The 17,267-nt window shown below is 35.5% G+C and overlaps 1 protein-coding gene and 1 non-coding gene across 4 annotated transcripts; one reads left to right on the forward strand and one right to left on the reverse strand.

Annotated features, from left to right (window-relative positions):
• Window positions 1-959: 959 nt before the first annotated feature.
• On the forward strand, window positions 960-15,288 carry tmem154 (transmembrane protein 154). 3 transcript variants are annotated; one of them, XM_026943219.3, is made up of 11 exons: window positions 960-1,257; window positions 6,323-6,391; window positions 6,701-6,757; window positions 8,641-8,709; window positions 10,907-10,963; window positions 11,137-11,196; window positions 11,267-11,434; window positions 12,223-12,277; window positions 13,142-13,218; window positions 13,567-13,620; window positions 14,539-15,288. In XM_026943219.3, exons 1-10 carry the CDS (start codon window positions 1,119-1,121, stop codon window positions 13,608-13,610), a joined length of 795 nt encoding a protein of 264 aa, XP_026799020.1. In that variant the 5' UTR covers window positions 960-1,118; the 3' UTR covers window positions 13,611-13,620; window positions 14,539-15,288. The 3 variants fall into 3 exon arrangements, with proteins under 3 accessions (XP_026799020.1, XP_026799024.1, XP_026799019.1); XM_026943218.3 differs by having other exon boundaries at window positions 964-1,257; window positions 6,698-6,757; XM_026943223.3 differs by lacking the exon at window positions 11,137-11,196 and having other exon boundaries at window positions 962-1,257; window positions 6,698-6,757.
• Window positions 15,289-16,705: 1,417 nt separating this feature from the next.
• On the reverse strand, window positions 16,706-16,777 carry trnaq-uug (transfer RNA glutamine (anticodon UUG)). Its single transcript has one exon. It is a non-coding gene; the product is annotated as a tRNA-Gln (tRNA).
• Window positions 16,778-17,267: the final 490 nt, after the last annotated feature.

Here is a 17,267-nt window from a genome sequence, read left to right on the forward strand (position 1 = left end):
GTCAACATGTGGCCTTCATTTCACCTTCCTTTGGTTTAATACCACACTTCACACACCCTGCATGGAATGCAATGTTTGCAACACAGCGTTTCAAAGTTTATTCATTCATTCATCATCAGAAAGCACTTTATTCTGCTCAGGGTAGCAAGTAAATTTGGAAAATATCCCAGAAACTGTGTAGGTGAGGCGGGAGTACACCCAGGATAGGACTGTTTAAATGTTTACTTGGTATGTTTAATTTGTAACAGCTTTATAACACAATCATAATAATTAATTCATGTTAATAACTCATTAGTCACTTTTATCTGAGCATCGTTACCTTTTATGGTTGTTTTTATTTATTATTTTTTAATACACACTTTTTTTATATTAGCTCATTCATTCCTTTTACAAATACTTGGGATTTTTTTTTATGCAAAAGCACCTCAAGGTATTTAATTGTAATTGAAAGCTACATAAATAAAGTTTTATCTCAGGTTTGTGCTGTTTTTATGCACATGTTTAATGCTTACCATTCTCACCTCATCCACATCCTCCTGGTATTAACAGTGCACTAAGTTTCCCAGCATGAACACACTACACACTAAAAGTACACAATTTACAAATCGGCTGTAGTGTTTGTTGGATTGCATTCTCATGGCACTCAGTGTCTCCTCCAAAACAGCAGTTATGAACAAGACGATAGATTTGTGACCTTACGGCTTCCTGGTGGTGTGATGCTCTGAAACTGCTGTATTTCCTTTACAGTACTACAGTATAACACACACACACACACACACACACACACACGGCTGGAAACAGCTGCTGTAACTCCTCCAGCTTGGTGTGCTTAATGCCTTTACCACTCCCCATTTGCTTTGCACTTTCTTCTTTCTTACACACACACACACACACACACACACACACACACACATACATACACATATTTGGTCAGGCTGCATACTTCAGCTGCAAGAATCTGTTTTCACACTGAGTGTGACCTGTAGCAACAAGTTCGCTGCTGATTGCATCACATCCGCACACACATAGACACACACAGAGAGTGAGAGAGAGAGAGAGAGAGAGAGAGACTTTTCCTCCTCTAGGTGAGTCAAAGCTGAAAGAGGAAGCAGGATGTCATGACGGAGGGCTGGTGCTATGGCACTATGTCTGTCTCTGCCCAGAGTAAGGGCCACTACTGCCACAAAGGATTGTGGGAAATGACCCCCGATGTTTTGCTGTTGATCTTGGCACTGGCAGCCTGTCTGACTGAGCCTGGTAGGTGTGAACAGAGTAACAGATTTATCTCACTGTCAAAGATTTCTCTCTCTCTCTCTCTCTTTCTCTCTCTCTCCTTTTGGGTCTTTGTGTCTCTCTTTCATTTTTCATAGTAGAACTGAAAAAACAAGATGTGTGAAGAAAGTTTCTACCTACCTACCTATCTATCTATCTATCTATCTATCTATCTATCTATCACATTAATTGTAATTTAGTTGATTGTAATTTAGATAAAGACACTTTAGTTCATCATAATGTACCTAATCATAGTTTACTATGATTTGAATTGGAGTTTAGCTAATTGTGATTCACTTAATTCTACTTTAAATAATAATCCAAGCTGTGTTTAAACTCCAGAAGATTCCACATGAACGGTTCGTTTTTGTACTACTCCCAATTTTAGAAGTCTAAATATCTTTTCTACCAGTAATAAGTGTAAAAGCCTTAACAGCTTTGCGCTAGTCAAGTAAATTGTTAATGTTGTCCTTAGCTAGCTTATCCTGAGGGATCATATTTCAAAGTTGCCTAGCAACAGTGTTCTTTAACGACATCTTTGGCTAACATAATGTGTCTACATTCCACTTTGTGAAGGCACCAATAGTTTACTTAATCATTCTGTAAGTAATCATATACAGCACCTACATGTCATTGTGTTGACTAGATTTAGGAGAAGATCACGTTAACAGCCCACTATTGTAATATTCACATCTTCTAGAGGTTGAAATTTTCTGCTAGTTCCAAGTTGGGACTCAAGGTGTGTGCACACATACATCTCGACCATTCATTTTCAGTGAGAACTGGCGACTTCAACAGCAACCTTTGGCGACTAGATGTGGGCGTGTCCAGCGAGGCGACAAAGTTGAGAAAAGTTTAACTTTATGCGAATTTGGAGCGACTTGGTGAGAGTAAAGACAGTAGAGCGCACGTGGCTTTAAATGCACTAAGGCCATAAGCTAAGCTACGCTAATTGGCGCTTGCGCTTTCGCCGCAGATAGATGGCCGCAAAGGCGAAGAGCACGCACTGCTTCTCCTTCATCTATATATATGATATGATGCATATATACATTGGCGAATTTTATATACAAACACTCTCCATCCAGAATGTTTAATTTTAGTGGCAAGAAGACTGGTTTGTTGTCAAAACTGGAATGCTATTTGCGCCACCCACTGATAAAGGTTACTATGGCAACCAGTAGTAGGAACGCCTACTGGCAACTTCATAGTACAGCGATTGGTGACTTGCAGTGTAAAATCACTGTACGTGTGAGCGTACCTTCAATGTTGCAGTTTTTTATTATGGTGGAACTCATGAAAGTTCAGTTAGCGAATGATGCTAAGTGTAATTATAACATCGTTACAATTTGTCTGAGAAATTCATCAACACATTTGAGGAAAATTTGGATACTCCTGACATTTCCGTCTCATGTGCACTATCAGTCTGTATTTACATTGTTTGTATAAAAAACTTAACAGATTTGTGCTAGTCAGCTAAACCGTTAACCTCGTCATTAGCTAGCTTATGCTCTGCGATCATACTTGTCTAGCTAGTTGCCTAGCAACAGTGTTCTTAAACTACTAAACTGGAGGAAAATGACTTGTTCGTGTGAAAGACTTTATGACTACGTGCTAGCTAAATAGCTAGTGAAATAGATAACTGTAGAGAAAGTTCAAAAGTCAGGAGATTAAACATAGAGAATGTGATGTTAAACATTCAAATATAATTGTTATATCCTTGAAAATAGATTTGAAAATACAAATAATACTGAAATACTGAAATTCGTTCTAACAGACATACATATAGTGGATTGTGTTTTAGAAGTCCGTTGATGTGTTCAGCGCAGAACAGTGAGACTGAGTCACGTCTTGAAAACTGATTTCACATAGAAATATGACTAGAATCAGACTTTTCTCCTTGTATACCAAAAAAGGCCAAAAAATCTGATTTTAACTGTTTGTGTTTTTCTTAACAGGCGTGAACAGAGTTAAGAGTCTCCTTAAGAAACTTTTTCTCCATTTCTGTTTTTCCCATGTCCTCCCTAACAAAAACATGGCTTTCTCTCTTTGAGTTTCTTTTTTCAGAAATGTTTGGATCCAGTTTAGCAAGTAGATTCTCCCTAACAGTATAAAACCTCAACAAACCTCTTTTCTTCTCCTGTTGTTCCTTTTAAAGCTCTTTCAGACATGCTGTTGAATCTTAGACAAGATGACACATGCATATGAGTCACATGATAAGGGTCAGGGATTATAGATTAACAAACATACACTGAAGTCACACAAAAAGACAAAAAAAAAAAAGACACTAATAAGGGATTATAGATTAAAAAACATACACTGAAGTCGCACAAAAAGACAAAAAAAAAAAGGACACTAATAATTAGTGTTGAAAAGTGCTGAATTTGCATTTCTGTAGCCTGTTCAGCAGCTAGCTAATAGGCTAATTAGTGGTTTACGCAGGAACGCTGAACACACAGGAACTCTATATGTAATGTAATGTAGTTGTAACTCAGTCGAATGTAATATCTAAGAACTGACTTACTGCTCACAGTGCATTATGGGAATCCCATGATCGCCAAGATTGCAATGTATAAAGACTTGAAACATCCTGTTAGAACAAATCTTATGTGTTGTAGCATTTAGGATGTAAGTAGAAAATATTTATGTGCAATTAATGTATGAGATTAGTGCTAAAGGACACTAAACACATCGACGTCTAGTTCTTTTTTTTTACAGATAATGTCGATAATTTATCACTGGTTGTTCTGCAGCTATTGTATGCTTGCAGTGCATTATGGGTAATATGAGTAGTCACATGGCCATCAAGACACTGCAGGAACCCTTAATAATAAAAATGATTAGTATGAAATTCTATTAGTTTAAACTTCTTAGTCTTAGTCACTTTGCTTAATGCTTTTGTACATTACCTACAATGCCATTCGACTCCCTGCTGACAGCGGTGTAGTGGGATTTAGCATTCTCTTCATCTCTATCTAAAGAGATGCAGCGGCGCTTTAGTCCTGTGGTCTGTTCAGCTCTCTCACTGCTCATCTGTACTCTCTGCTCAAACAGATCAGCTTCCTGTCTGTCCTATTTTGAATAGTGATGTCTGAACATGCAAAGGTTTCTCTAATGTGTCACAGATATTGGGTGTATGTGTGTTTATTTCCTTCTCTGTGGCCTGGTTATCTGGTTATCTGATTCAAACCTCTACAATAATAGCATGTATTATGTAGGAGTGTATCACTTTGATGGGGGAAATGTTTGAAAGTGAGATTAGCACTAGGTTTGGTGTAGGATTAAGGGTGTGATAAGCTGGTGCGGGTAAAAATAGCTAAAAGAGCAAAATCTGTTCTTGCTGTCTGATTGTCATGAGATAGAAACAGAATTACGTCCATTACGAGCTAAGAAGCATACTTCAAATAAAGGTTGATGTATTAGAAACAAAGACATAAGATGTTATGATTAAAAAAGATTCTCATTCTCATAGTGATTTGATTTTTTAGCACTAGTTCTGCTTCATTTTATATTTACTATATACCTGGATATCCATATAAATGAATATTAAGGTAGTTACTCTCCTTAAACCTCCTTAATCACTCTCGCACAAGCATAGTGGGGTCACGTTAAATAAGGATTTGATTCAGTTTTTTATCGTCTGTTGCATTTTATATTCAGTATTTTTTTTATTTAGAAACTTGTATCTTCACATTGCAGAATTTTCTGAAATATGTCTCAGATGTGTCTTTTTTTTTTTTTTTTAAAGAATACCATATAATATTTCAATCTTAAGACAACTAGAACAGGGGTTCTCAAACGTTTTGTAACCAAATACCGCATTAACTGTAAAATAATCAAAACTATTCGAGGATTACACTCATTATTTAACCGTGTACAGTACTTTTTATGCTTTTTACTGGAGTTACATAGCGTTTTATTCCTGAACTTTCCAAACATAGAACACAGGAAGCTGACGTTATTTACAGGTCAACTTGTTTTTGAGTTAACGAGGTTTGGATTTTACATTAAAGGTCAGATTTGTCTCTTTTTTTCAAGATTAGGCCTCTAAGGATTTGATGCATTTGACATTTGAATGATTCCTGCCCATATTCACAAAGCTCCGCCCCCACGATCTACGGCGGCCCTTAGACTATTGTGCCTATAAAATGACTAACAGGAGGCACATCCAAACACAAACAGAAGTCAGTTTTCCAGACGGGTTTTCTCAGCGACTTTATACACATCTGCTAAGGCCATGGCTTAATGCATTGTTTGTTTGTTTTTATCATGTTCTTCGTATCTTCCATGGTTATTTGTACAAGGAAGGATTTTTAACAGTCAACTCAAACAGGCTAATAACTCTAAGACCTCAATTAATAAATATGTATAATAACTTTAATCATGGTAGATTGTGAGTTTCCATCACTGTGATTGTAAAAATTGAGAAAATCGGATTGTCTGTACTTCACAGACGCCCTGGGACTCTCTCAAACCCCACTTGGAGAACCGCTGGTCTAGATATCTTTGTTGTCCTGTTTTCCTTCTATAAAATAATCAGAGGACATTTTAAAACTTTGTCTCTATCCAGCTTTGCCCAGCTTTAACCAGTAAGCTGTAGGTTTATTTTATGTGAATAGATTTTAGGACACTCTTTTATGGACAGTAATGTAGACAGAGAAGACAAATGGTTTTGAAAGATGACTAAAGAAGGCCATCTATGCCAAACTGAACCAAACCGAGTCTGAACAGAGAGATCATCTATCACATACATGGCTTCAGACTCTGCTATCTGATTAATCTTCTGATATCACAGATGTGAATCATTCAGTAGAAATAACGAAGAACCCAAGGCAAGTGGAAACGTCTCTGTGCTTGTAGGTTGCCATGAGTCACTACTACTACGTGACACTAGAGGCAACCGAAAGAACAAAAACCTCCATATTGTGATGGACAATGATCAGTTTATCACGCTAATCAGAACATTTCTTTTCAGAATGTGTTTTCCTAAAATGCTCTGGAAGCTCATACAGCCCTAATTCTGTACCATACTAATAAACATTTCACTCTGCAGTTCACTGTAAGAAGGACAATGGAACTAGATTTCCAGAAACAGAAGCACAACGCACTGAAGAACGGATCTGTGAGTGACTCTTGAATACCCATAATGCAACTGTGGCTACCATTTTGGTCACTGCACTAATTGTATCCTAGTCAACAATTAGTGCAAGCATTTTTTCCACACATATTTATTATACTGCAGTGCTTATAAATGCTCCATTCTGATTGGTCAGAAGGTGTTGATTCATTTTCAACAACAGCAGCTCTAACAGTAGTTCCAGTTACAATATGACCAAAAGTTTGTAGAGCCATAACATTCAGATATGTTATGCAGATATATGTGTAAGCATTTCTGTATTTTTTTTTTTCTGTATTTTTTTTTATTCAGCAGTGAATGTAACACACACTCCTGCAGTGACCAATGTAACATGGAACAGCACCATTGCAGGTAAAAAAAATAAAATAAAATTATATATATATATATATATATATATAATGTGTGTATATATATATATATATATATATATATATATATATATATATATATATATATATATACACACACACACACACAAATATATTGGATTATTGGTTATATATAGTCTACAATCTAAATACAATGCATCTATGTTACATTATATGTTTAAAATATTATGAATATATTACATTTTAACTATATTTCTATTTATTTCACACTGATTTGGTCACCATGAACTAAATAAATTTCCCAAAAAACATTTCCTTTTGTTTTCGGAGGGTAAGGTATATATGTAGGCGTAGTATGTCAATACACAAGTCGATGGAAAATACATCACAAAGACAGACTTAGAAGTGTGTGTGTGTGTGTGTGTACTGTGGGTGTGCTGGCCTAATTTATCTCTTTATGTATCATTATTTTTCATTTTCAGTTTACTTTCCAGCCTACAAAAATTTAAAAAAATTGTTTTATGAGTCACATTAACCAAGGTGGTTCATTTGATAAAATACCACACATATCTTTAATTTACCTTTATAGTGACAAAGATGATGATAATGATGTTTACTGTAGTTCAGCTAATCATTATTTACTGTAGTTAACTGATTGTACTTTAGTTCACTGTAGTATAGCTAATCCTTATTTAGTTCGCTGTAGTTTAGCTAATCGTTATTTAGTTCGCTGTAGTTTAGCTGATCATAGTTTACTGTAGTTAACTGATTGTACTTTAGTTCACTGTAGTTTAGCTAATCCTTATTCAGTTCACTGTAGTTTAGCTGATCGTAGTTTAATTCATTGTAGTTTAGCTAATCATTATTTAGTTCGCTGTAGTTTAGCTAATCATTATTTAGTTCGCTGTAGTTTAGCTAATCATTATTTAGTTCGCTGTAGTTTAGCTAATCATTATTTAGTTCGCTGTAGTTTAGCTAATCATTATTTAGTTCGCTGTAGTTTAGCTAATCATTATTTAGTTCGCTGTAGTTTAGCTAATCATTATTTAGTTCACTGTAGTTTAGCTAATCGTTATTTAGTTCACTGTAGTTTAGCTAATCATTATTTAGTTCGCTGTAGTATAGCTAATCCTTATTTAGTTCGCTGTAGTTTAGCTGATCATAGTTTACTGTAGTTAACTGATTGTACTTTAGTTCACTGTAATTTAGCTAATCCTTATTCAGTTCACTGTAGTTTAGCTGATTGTTATATAGTTCGCTGTAGTATAGCTAATCATTATTTAGTTCGCTGTAGTTTAGCTGATCATAGTTTAGTTAATTGTGGTTTAGCTAATAATAGTTTCATTAATTGTAGTTTTGCTAGTCATATTTTAGTTCACCATAGTTAAATTGGTCATAGTTTAGCTCACTGTAGTTAAATTGGTCATAGTTTAGTTCACTGTAGATTAGCTGATCATAGTTTATTTCACTTTAGTTTAGCCGATCGTAGTTTAGTTCACTGTAATTTAGCTAATCCTTATTTAGTTCACTGTAGTTTAGCTAATCATTGTTTAGTTCACTGTAGTTTAGCTGACCATAGTTTAGTTCACTGTAGTTTAGCTGATCATAGTTTAGTTCACTGTAGTTTCATTAATTGTAGTTTAGCTAGTCATATTTCAGTTCACCATAGTTAAATTGGTCATAGTTTAGTTCACTGTAGTTTAGCTAGTCATTATTTAGTTCAGTGTAGTTTAGCTGATCAAATTTAGTTAATTATAGTTTAGCTAATCATGGTTTTGTTAATTGTAGTTTAGCTGATCATAGTTTACTTCACTGTAGTTTAGTTGATCATATTTTTAAACACAAGACTTGCACTCTGCTCTCTAGAGTTAACTGTAAATAGTGCTTGTGAATGTTGCTTTACAGTTGACACCCAGGAGGAATGGTTTTCCGGAGGTGCTGAAACATATGCGCAGGTTACTTTGGAGCATATTTGTGAGTAAATCCGTTACATGGCATCATAGCTTCTTCAGCACAGTATGCTAACTAGCTGGCATTTAAAGTACACAGTATACAGGCAGAATAAAATCAGCTCTCATATACACAATCTGAACATAGCTAATCAGATGTTTAACTGAAAATCATTTTTTGCTGTGTTCCAAAATAAATTAGAGGAGGATAGTTCACACCTATCCTATTCACAACTTACAACATACTGAAGACAAACCACAAACAGGTGTCTAGCATACTCTCTAGCTAGCATGCTAATTACATAGCTTGAAAGTGCAATAAAATAATGAAGTTCTGCCACTTGTTGTATATAAAATCTAAAGAGTGATAATCAAATATTTAAAACAATATGTTTTTACACTCATAAACAACTTCATTTGCCATTTTAATAAGGAATTTAGCGATTATTCAGTGTGGTAACCTTAATGTCTCACTGAGGGGAAAACACAAAGGGGAAATCAACAAGGGCGTGGTAGAAACTTTATAGTCTCACTTCTGCAAATTCAGTCATCCAAATTATGTCACACAGTCCACAGCTGATTACTGCACATATATATATAACATTACTGATGCAATATACATAATATACAATTAATTAGCAATTAATCCCAGTGCAAGGAGTTTGATAAAAGAAGAATTCTTAATTTAATTTATACATTTACAATTACTGTAAGCACTTGTATTGTGCTTATGTGTACTCAGTCATTGTAATTGTGCTTTGTTAATAATGCTTAAGCAAAATGTTAGGGGATTTAAACATTTGTGTGAGTATAATTTTAAAAAATGCTTTAAATGAATCATATTTCCATGACAATAACACACAATACAGTGGGGTCCAAAAGTCTGAGAGCACTAGAGAAAATTTGACACAAAGGTTTTCATTACAGATTTTAATGACAGTGTGCACTCGAGCTGGCATGGACTCCACAAGTTTATGTAAAACCTAATGATCCATTTTAGATCAAATCCATGGGAGTGTAGTCTGAACACACACTTCAGTGGAAGGGATTAGACTTATGGAAAATCTGACCTTTTGTACAAAATATGATCAACATCACAAATTTGCTTGTACTTAAATTGTGCCTTGAAATTATGAGAAGTGACCTAGAAATTATGCAACATCTTGAATAGTGAATAGTTAAGATGTTGCACATTTCCTTTTTCTGTTTTAGAATTTTCGGAATTTTAAAACTTTCTGTTTATTTCCAGTTTTTAAAAAAAAATCCCAGATTTTCAATGTGGTCTTAGACTATTAGATCCTACTCTATATATTAAGATGATCCAAAAAAAAAAAAAAATATATATATATATATATATATATATACATATATATATATATATATATATATATATATATACATATATATATATATATATATATATATATATATATATATATATATATATATATATATATATATATATATATAAAGGTTTTGCCTGGCTACTAATTTAATCAATATATTTTTGTGCATTTATCAATTTGTTTGTACAGACCCCACAACCAATCATCTTCACACAAGGATTATTTTCCTTACGTAATTTAAAAGAAAGAGAAGTTTGATCTCTTTGAACTAATTTGAACTAACCAAATTTGCAAAAACTGTAATCCTGGCATCTAATTTGAAATATGTGAGTATATTCAACTGTTATTAGTGTATATATACACTTTTAGATGTACCCTGGTGGTCTAGCGGCTGAAGATCCGGTGTTCTCGCGGCCCGGGTTCGATTCCTGGACAGGGAACCAACCCAGCCACTGGGGGCCAGTGCACTCTCAGTGCTGGTCCCAAGCCGGGATAAATGGGAGGGTTGCGTCAGGAAGGGCGTCCGGTGTAAAACCTGTGCCAACTCAAACATGCGGATCAATGATCCACTGTGGCAACCCCTAATCAGAGCAGCCAAAAGTAGAACAACATTCAGTATATACACTTTTAGGTCCTTATTAATGGAACTGAATAATTATGTAACTAACACTGAGTTTTAGCATGTTGATACGTGCACTTCACCAAAAGTGTAGTGTTTATGAACAAAATGCAGTTCATATTGACAAAATCCAAACCTCACAAACTACACTATACATTTTTTTTTCTATTTTTTCTATTATAAGTTCACACAGTGTTTAAGGAAGTTGAATGCATGTGACTCTTTTTGTTTTGTTGTTGTTGTTGTCATTAACGCAGCCACGACGAAGCTGATTCCTAATGTAACACGTATAAAAGCACCCAACACGACCACAGGTAATAACCTCACACTTACTCCTAGAATTATTTCACCCAATATCAAAACACACGCATGATACAAGAATATTCTTAAAATTGATCTACAAACTATATATTGATGCTGTGTGTTATGAAGTTACCCATAATTCACTGCACATCTCAGGGTGTACATTTCTTTTTTTTTTTTATAGAAGTGAAGCGTAAGTCAGTACCCTACACCTCCTTTGATAACACTACATTAGAAAACCAAAGTAAGTAAGGTTTGTATTTTTGTGTGTGAGAGTGTGTTAGTGTATAATACACTCCATCATTCTATTCCAGATGATGAAGAGCAAAATAACAACACGCAGGAAGATGACGAACAGGAAGAGGACAAGTGGAAGGTCTTCTTTATCATCATCGCAGTGTGTATGTCCCTCGTTCTGCTCCTGGCAGCCGTCGTGGCCAGATTAGTGATCACACACAGGAGGAGGAACAAAAACACAGCCGGTGAGGTGGAGCTCGGGTTCATGACTACAGAACACACCAGTGTTAATGCACCAGTGTGAAGCATGAATGTTAATTCAACAGTGTGTGTGTGTGTGTGTGTGTGTGTGTTCATTTAACAGTGTAGGAGTTCATCAGTAAATATAGGTATTATGTCAGTTAATTCAATGCCAGAGGTCTAGGTGAGTCTAACAGAGCATGTGAGATGTAGTATCGTTAAAGTGTGTGTGTGTGTGTGTGTGTGTGAGTGAGTGTGTGTGCGCATGTATGTGTGGGTGGGTGGGTGTGCCGATACCTACATCTCATATCGACAGTTAAAATGTTAGATGTGAGGTCTGTTATAGGTGTGTGTGTGTGAGAGTGGGTGTGTGTGTGCATGGTTGTGTGTGTGAGAGTGGGTGTGTGTGTGTGCATGGTTGTGTGTGTGAGAGTGGGTGTGTGTGTGCATGGTTGTGTGTGTGTGAGTGGGTGTGCCCATATCTACATCTGTGTGTGACAGTTGAAATGTCAGATGTGAGATCTATTAGATTTGTATGCACCCATGCTTGTGTGTGTGTGTGAGTGTGTGTGTGTGTGTGTGTGTGTGTGTGTGTGTGTGTGTGTGTGTGTGTGTGTGTGTGCGCCCATATCTAAAAGCATCAAACAGCTGAAATGTTCAGTGGTGTGTGTGTGTGTCTGTGTGTGTGTCTGTGTGTCTGTGTGTGTGTGGTCACAGCTGCGTATACAAACAGCTAAGGAAATTCTAAGTAAGTGATGATGAATTATAGAAAGAATGCTCTTCCTCATTTCAGATCCTGAGAAGGACGACCCGTATCTGGATGATGAAGATGGAGAGAAAGTGCCAATGTAAGTGTCTGTCAGTCACTACAATAAAATAAAACACAAACTGTAAGTGTATTTTTCTTCAGTTTATCAGTTTATTTCACAATAATATCTGAGTGGCTCTACACTATCTCATTTACTACAGGAAATTAGGGATCTGTTTCTTTTTAGGGATCCTGAACTCATCCGAATTTGAAAGCTTTTGTACTATTGTACTAATTCACTATGATACTACACATCATAACAAAACTATACAAAACACACAGACATAAAAATACACACACACACACACACACACACACATATATATAAAACAACACAGGTGCACTGATCAGGAACAACAGAACACAGAAATCAGGAAGTAATAATGAGGCAAACAGGAAGTGGTCGCAAACACAACACTTCTCTGTGTTTCCCTAAAAATGATGCAATTATAAAAAGTACTTGCTTTGAGGAAGTGTGACATTTCCCATAAATATTGCTTGTGGCATCAAAACAGGACATGTAGCTAGATTGTACATTGTGTGAGTTTGCAGGCATATGTGTCTAATTATCTTTAAAAAAAAAAGTCCTCACACTCTTCTTTCTGTATCAGGGTCATCTGTTGTACCTTTAATATGCATCTTTCACCTGGAAATATGGGTAAAGTGGTCATTTAGAGTAAAGCTTTATAGGTGCACAACATGCACCTTTTGAGATACACGCTAAACGTATGTAAAAAAAAAAAAAAAAAAAAAAGATGCATACTACATACGCTTTTACCTTTAGTACTTCGAATGTGTTTATTTTTATTTATTTGTCCATTACAGTATATAAAATGCTGATATACCAAATACCAAATATGTCTTCTGTGTGTGTGTGTGTGTGTGTGTGTGTGTGTGCTTTCAGGCCCATGTTTGAAGACGACATGCCCTCTGTGATGGAGCTGGAAATGGAAGATATTGAGAAATGGATGATAAAAGGAGGTAAAATCTCTCACTCTGGTTTATTTCTTACTTCCTCCTACACTGTACTGTGTGTGATCATCCTGAGGATAGAAGATCAGACTAGTGGATGAACAATAATAGATGTCAGTGTAGAATTACAGCCAGCAGGCGTCGCCATTCTCTCACAAATCGATAAACAGGAACTTTCAGGAACCTCTTGTGTGCTCCCAGTCTCTCTGGCCTTCTGACTAGTGTTTAAGTTCTCAGACTAGTGCTTGTGTTCTTGTTGTTTTTTCTTCTATTTTTTTTCAATCAGCAGTAAAGCTTTAACCATCTGATTTAAATGCTGTAAGGAAAGATATATGATTATTTTATACTCACCTGCAGGGAGTGACATCAGCATGGACTCAAAACAGAGGCATCCTTCATGAACACACTTCTGTGAGTAATATGTGTGTTATAGATTACAGTCTGCACTTCTATTACTTCTTTCCAGTCTCAGCTGAAAAAGTTTCTCTTTAATAGAAAGAAAGAAAGAAAGAAAGAACAGTACAAAGAAAGAAACAGAGGAAGAAAAAAGACAGTGTATATTTGTAATGAGTGTGTGTTAGGATTGTAATGAGTGTGTAGTTATAATAAGTGTGTGTTAAGACTGTAGTGAGTGTGGGTTAGGATTGTAATGAATGTGTAGTTATAATGAGCGTGTGTAGTTTTAATGAGTATGTGTTAGGATTGTAATGAGTGTGTGATTGTAATGAGTGTGTAGTTATAATGAGTTTAATCGAAGCTGCTGATTGGTCAGCTGCTGTAAAGGCCATTATGACATCATCATTAAAACTTTCAAACCTTCATCGGTGAACTTCAGAGAGAAATTTTCATACTTTAATCTGAAACAGTTTAATAAGTATATAGTTTAGAGTATGAGGTTTATATATATATATACACACACACACAAAGATAAGAAACCTGTCTGTAATATGAGATGCACAAAAACAACAAGCTGACAGGATGATGGAGGATTACAGTGTTCAATGAACAGCTTCCTTTTTCTTCTTCACTTTCTTCGTGTTATTATTATATTCCTGTCTAAGCATTTTTCAGACGTGAGTGTGTTTATAATGTGATTAAATCACAACACAAAACACACACAGGTGATTGTGTTACTTCCTACAGCAATGATTGTGCTCGTGCGTCCTTATCTTTTATTGAACTTTATTGAGAAAACTGTTTGTTGGGGGAAAAATTCTTATCTCAAACAGTTCACTGTAGATTTAACTTATCCTCTTTGTGTCTGTGTGTGTGTGTGTGTGTGTGTGTTTGTATTTTGCTTCCTTTATCTATTTCCCTCTTGTGCTGCAGGTAATTGCAGTGGGAGTCGGATAGAGAGAGAGAGAGAGAGATGGAGCACTCGGTATCCTATCACACTAGTAGTGTCTTTTCTCTGAACACACACACACACACACCCTCTCTGAATCCTTATTGGAAAAACATCACCATTACATTTAAATGCAAAAAAAAAGACATAGGCTATCACAATTCCTGTGTGTGTGTGTAAAAGAACCTGCACTGTTTTTGAAGTCTACTGAGAACACACACACACACACACACTCACTGGGATTCTGCTCAACTTCTTCCTAATACAGCCCTTTTTATTATAACAACATGACATATAGGAAAAAGTTTGAGCCATAACAGGGCAAACTGTGTATGTATGATGGGTAGATCGGGACATAATTAGGCTGGCAGTGATATGCATAAGTGATGTTATAATATAAATTTTTCTTTATGCATTCCTGTGAGATTAGGAGGCCCATCAGAAATCATACTTAATAGTGTTTGTTAACATGGTCACATTCACATTTCCTGTCTGTTTCTTTGTTCTTTTTTTTTAATTTAAATGTGTTTTATTACTCGAGATGGATATATTGCTGTTTTTTGTAAATATGGAGAACATACTATATTTTGCAGCCATTTTGTTTTCTTATTATGAGTTTTATGAGTTTCGTATCTTCACTCTGCTACTGTTTGTTTAAACCCTTTTGTGAACTGAGATACTTTGTGTGGTTTTTTTAATTCCAACAATTAAACACTGTCATTTGTGTAGTTGTATGTTTGTGCAGTTGTGTGTTTTGTTTTTCATCTCATTAAACAAGTATCCACAATCCTACTGAGCTCAACGACCTCCAAGTCATCATTAGCTAATAAATTAAGATTAAATTTATATGATAAATATGATCTTTTTCTGCTATTGTACTGCAAAATAATTACTGTGCATCGTACATAGTACTACATACTATTACTAACATATCTTGCATTATTTTTGCTTTATATGTTTACATAGATATGAACAAAAAATGTGTCATGGCTAATAAGTCCGGATGTGATTTTATGCTAAAATATGAAATATAAGCCACAAAGTTTAAATCTCCTTTGCTTAGATTAATTTCTTGTGACTATTAAACACTTGTGTAGGTTTAAGACTGTGTTCATGATACTACTACTACTAATAATAATAATAATAATAATAATTAGTACAAGTTTAAATACAATTATGAGTATATGTGTTTTGGCACTTGTCTATGCCAGTACTGATTCTAGTACTGATATTAGTAATATACTTAATATTAGGCAATAATATTAAACCATACATAAATCACGCTTGAACCAGAGAGCTTCAGGGCTTCAGTTTAACGCTCTCCAAATAGAGTTATTTTGGACAATGGAAACAAGGACTTCTTGAACCACATCTTGAACCAAAATTCATAGAAGTGGGTCATCAACATCTTGACTAGAATTTGGCATATAAAACCCTACATTGTGCAAGATCCATTTAAGAGAATTTTTATACAGCAGTGAAAAAAAAACTTAAGTTATTTTTACTGAGTTATTTCAGCTAATGCAACCAACAGGCTTTACTGTATTCACCAAAAACTGGAAGATTAGCCCATTTTCATCTTATTACCAACATCAGTGGCTTTGAGGTCACAACATTAGAAAGGTCATCACTGCTGAAACACAGGATTGAACCAAGGACCATTAAATGTTCAACATAACACCCGCATAACTGAGCTATATAGAGCAAGCGTGAACCAGGGAGCTGCAAAGCTTCAGTTTAACACTTTGAACTGAACTATTTTGGACAACGGGCACAAGACCAACTGTTTCCGGCTGCGTATGTGTAGTGTCAATGAGCAAACAAATAAATCAATCTGTAGAGGATCAGTCTATTTATTTATTTTTAGATCTTTAGAGGATCAGTCTGACACTGAGCTATTCTGGCCAGATGCAAATAATCACTCATTTACAGCTTTGAGATGAAGACAGATCCATCATCATTACCCATGTTAGTTCTGCTACAAGCCCCTTCTCTTTCTGTAAGCATGTGAACGGCATGTCCATCAGCCCATTCTTCAACTGTTCATCCACTAAGACGTTGGCCTTGACTAGAATTTGGTGATTAAACCCTTACACAGATCTCCTTTTCAGAGGATTTTTGGTACAACAGCAAATAAAGAACTCTTGCAGAAGGTTCCACCGAGATTTGAACTCGGATCACTGGATTCAAAGTCCAGAGTGCTAACCATTACACCATGGAACCCAGACACACAAAAGGAAATTCCTACCCTCCTTGGGGTTGAGAGGCCATTTTCTTTGGTTTTAACCTAGTTACAAGCAACCTGGAAAAAAGCTTTATTCAAATGCAGCATAAAATGCTAGCTGACCTAACAAGGACTATACTGCTAATTGAGCTAACATACTATGATCCTTACTGAAGGCTATATAATTATTGGGATGTTGGTGTTAGCTAACTGTTTTTTTTTTTTTTTAGCATTTTGGTCATTGTTGGATGCTAATCATTGTGCTAATCAGCATAGCATTATTTTGATTAGTCCCATGAAACAAGCTCACTAGGCCACATATACACAGACACAGAAGCGTACAGGATTTCTGTGAAGAACAGCTCTCGCTAAAACATCAACAACAAATTAACATGCTCGGAGTCATTTTCTCAAAATGTTGAATATGTTCAGATTTGTAAAAACCTCTTTAAATCATTTAAGTTTCACTTTTAAGATCAGTAAGCTAGC

The sequence above is a fragment of the Pangasianodon hypophthalmus genome, chromosome 28 (assembly GCF_027358585.1).
Source record: "Pangasianodon hypophthalmus isolate fPanHyp1 chromosome 28, fPanHyp1.pri, whole genome shotgun sequence".
Taxonomy (NCBI): Eukaryota; Metazoa; Chordata; class Actinopteri; order Siluriformes; family Pangasiidae; genus Pangasianodon; species Pangasianodon hypophthalmus.

What these genes read in the sequence shown, in the direction of transcription:
- tmem154 (XM_026943218.3), top strand. Translation starts at nt 1,119, where the DNA reads ATGACGGAGGGCTGGTGCTATGGCACTATGTCTGTCTCTGCCCAGAGT. An exon ending in AGCCTGTCTGACTGAGCCTG is followed by an intron (nt 1,258 to 6,322) that starts GTAGGTGTGAAC and finishes TTCACTCTGCAG; the next exon opens with TTCACTGTAAGAAGGACAAT. An exon ending in ATGGAACAGCACCATTGCAG is followed by an intron (nt 6,758 to 8,640) that starts GTAAAAAAAATA and finishes GTTGCTTTACAG; the next exon opens with TTGACACCCAGGAGGAATGG.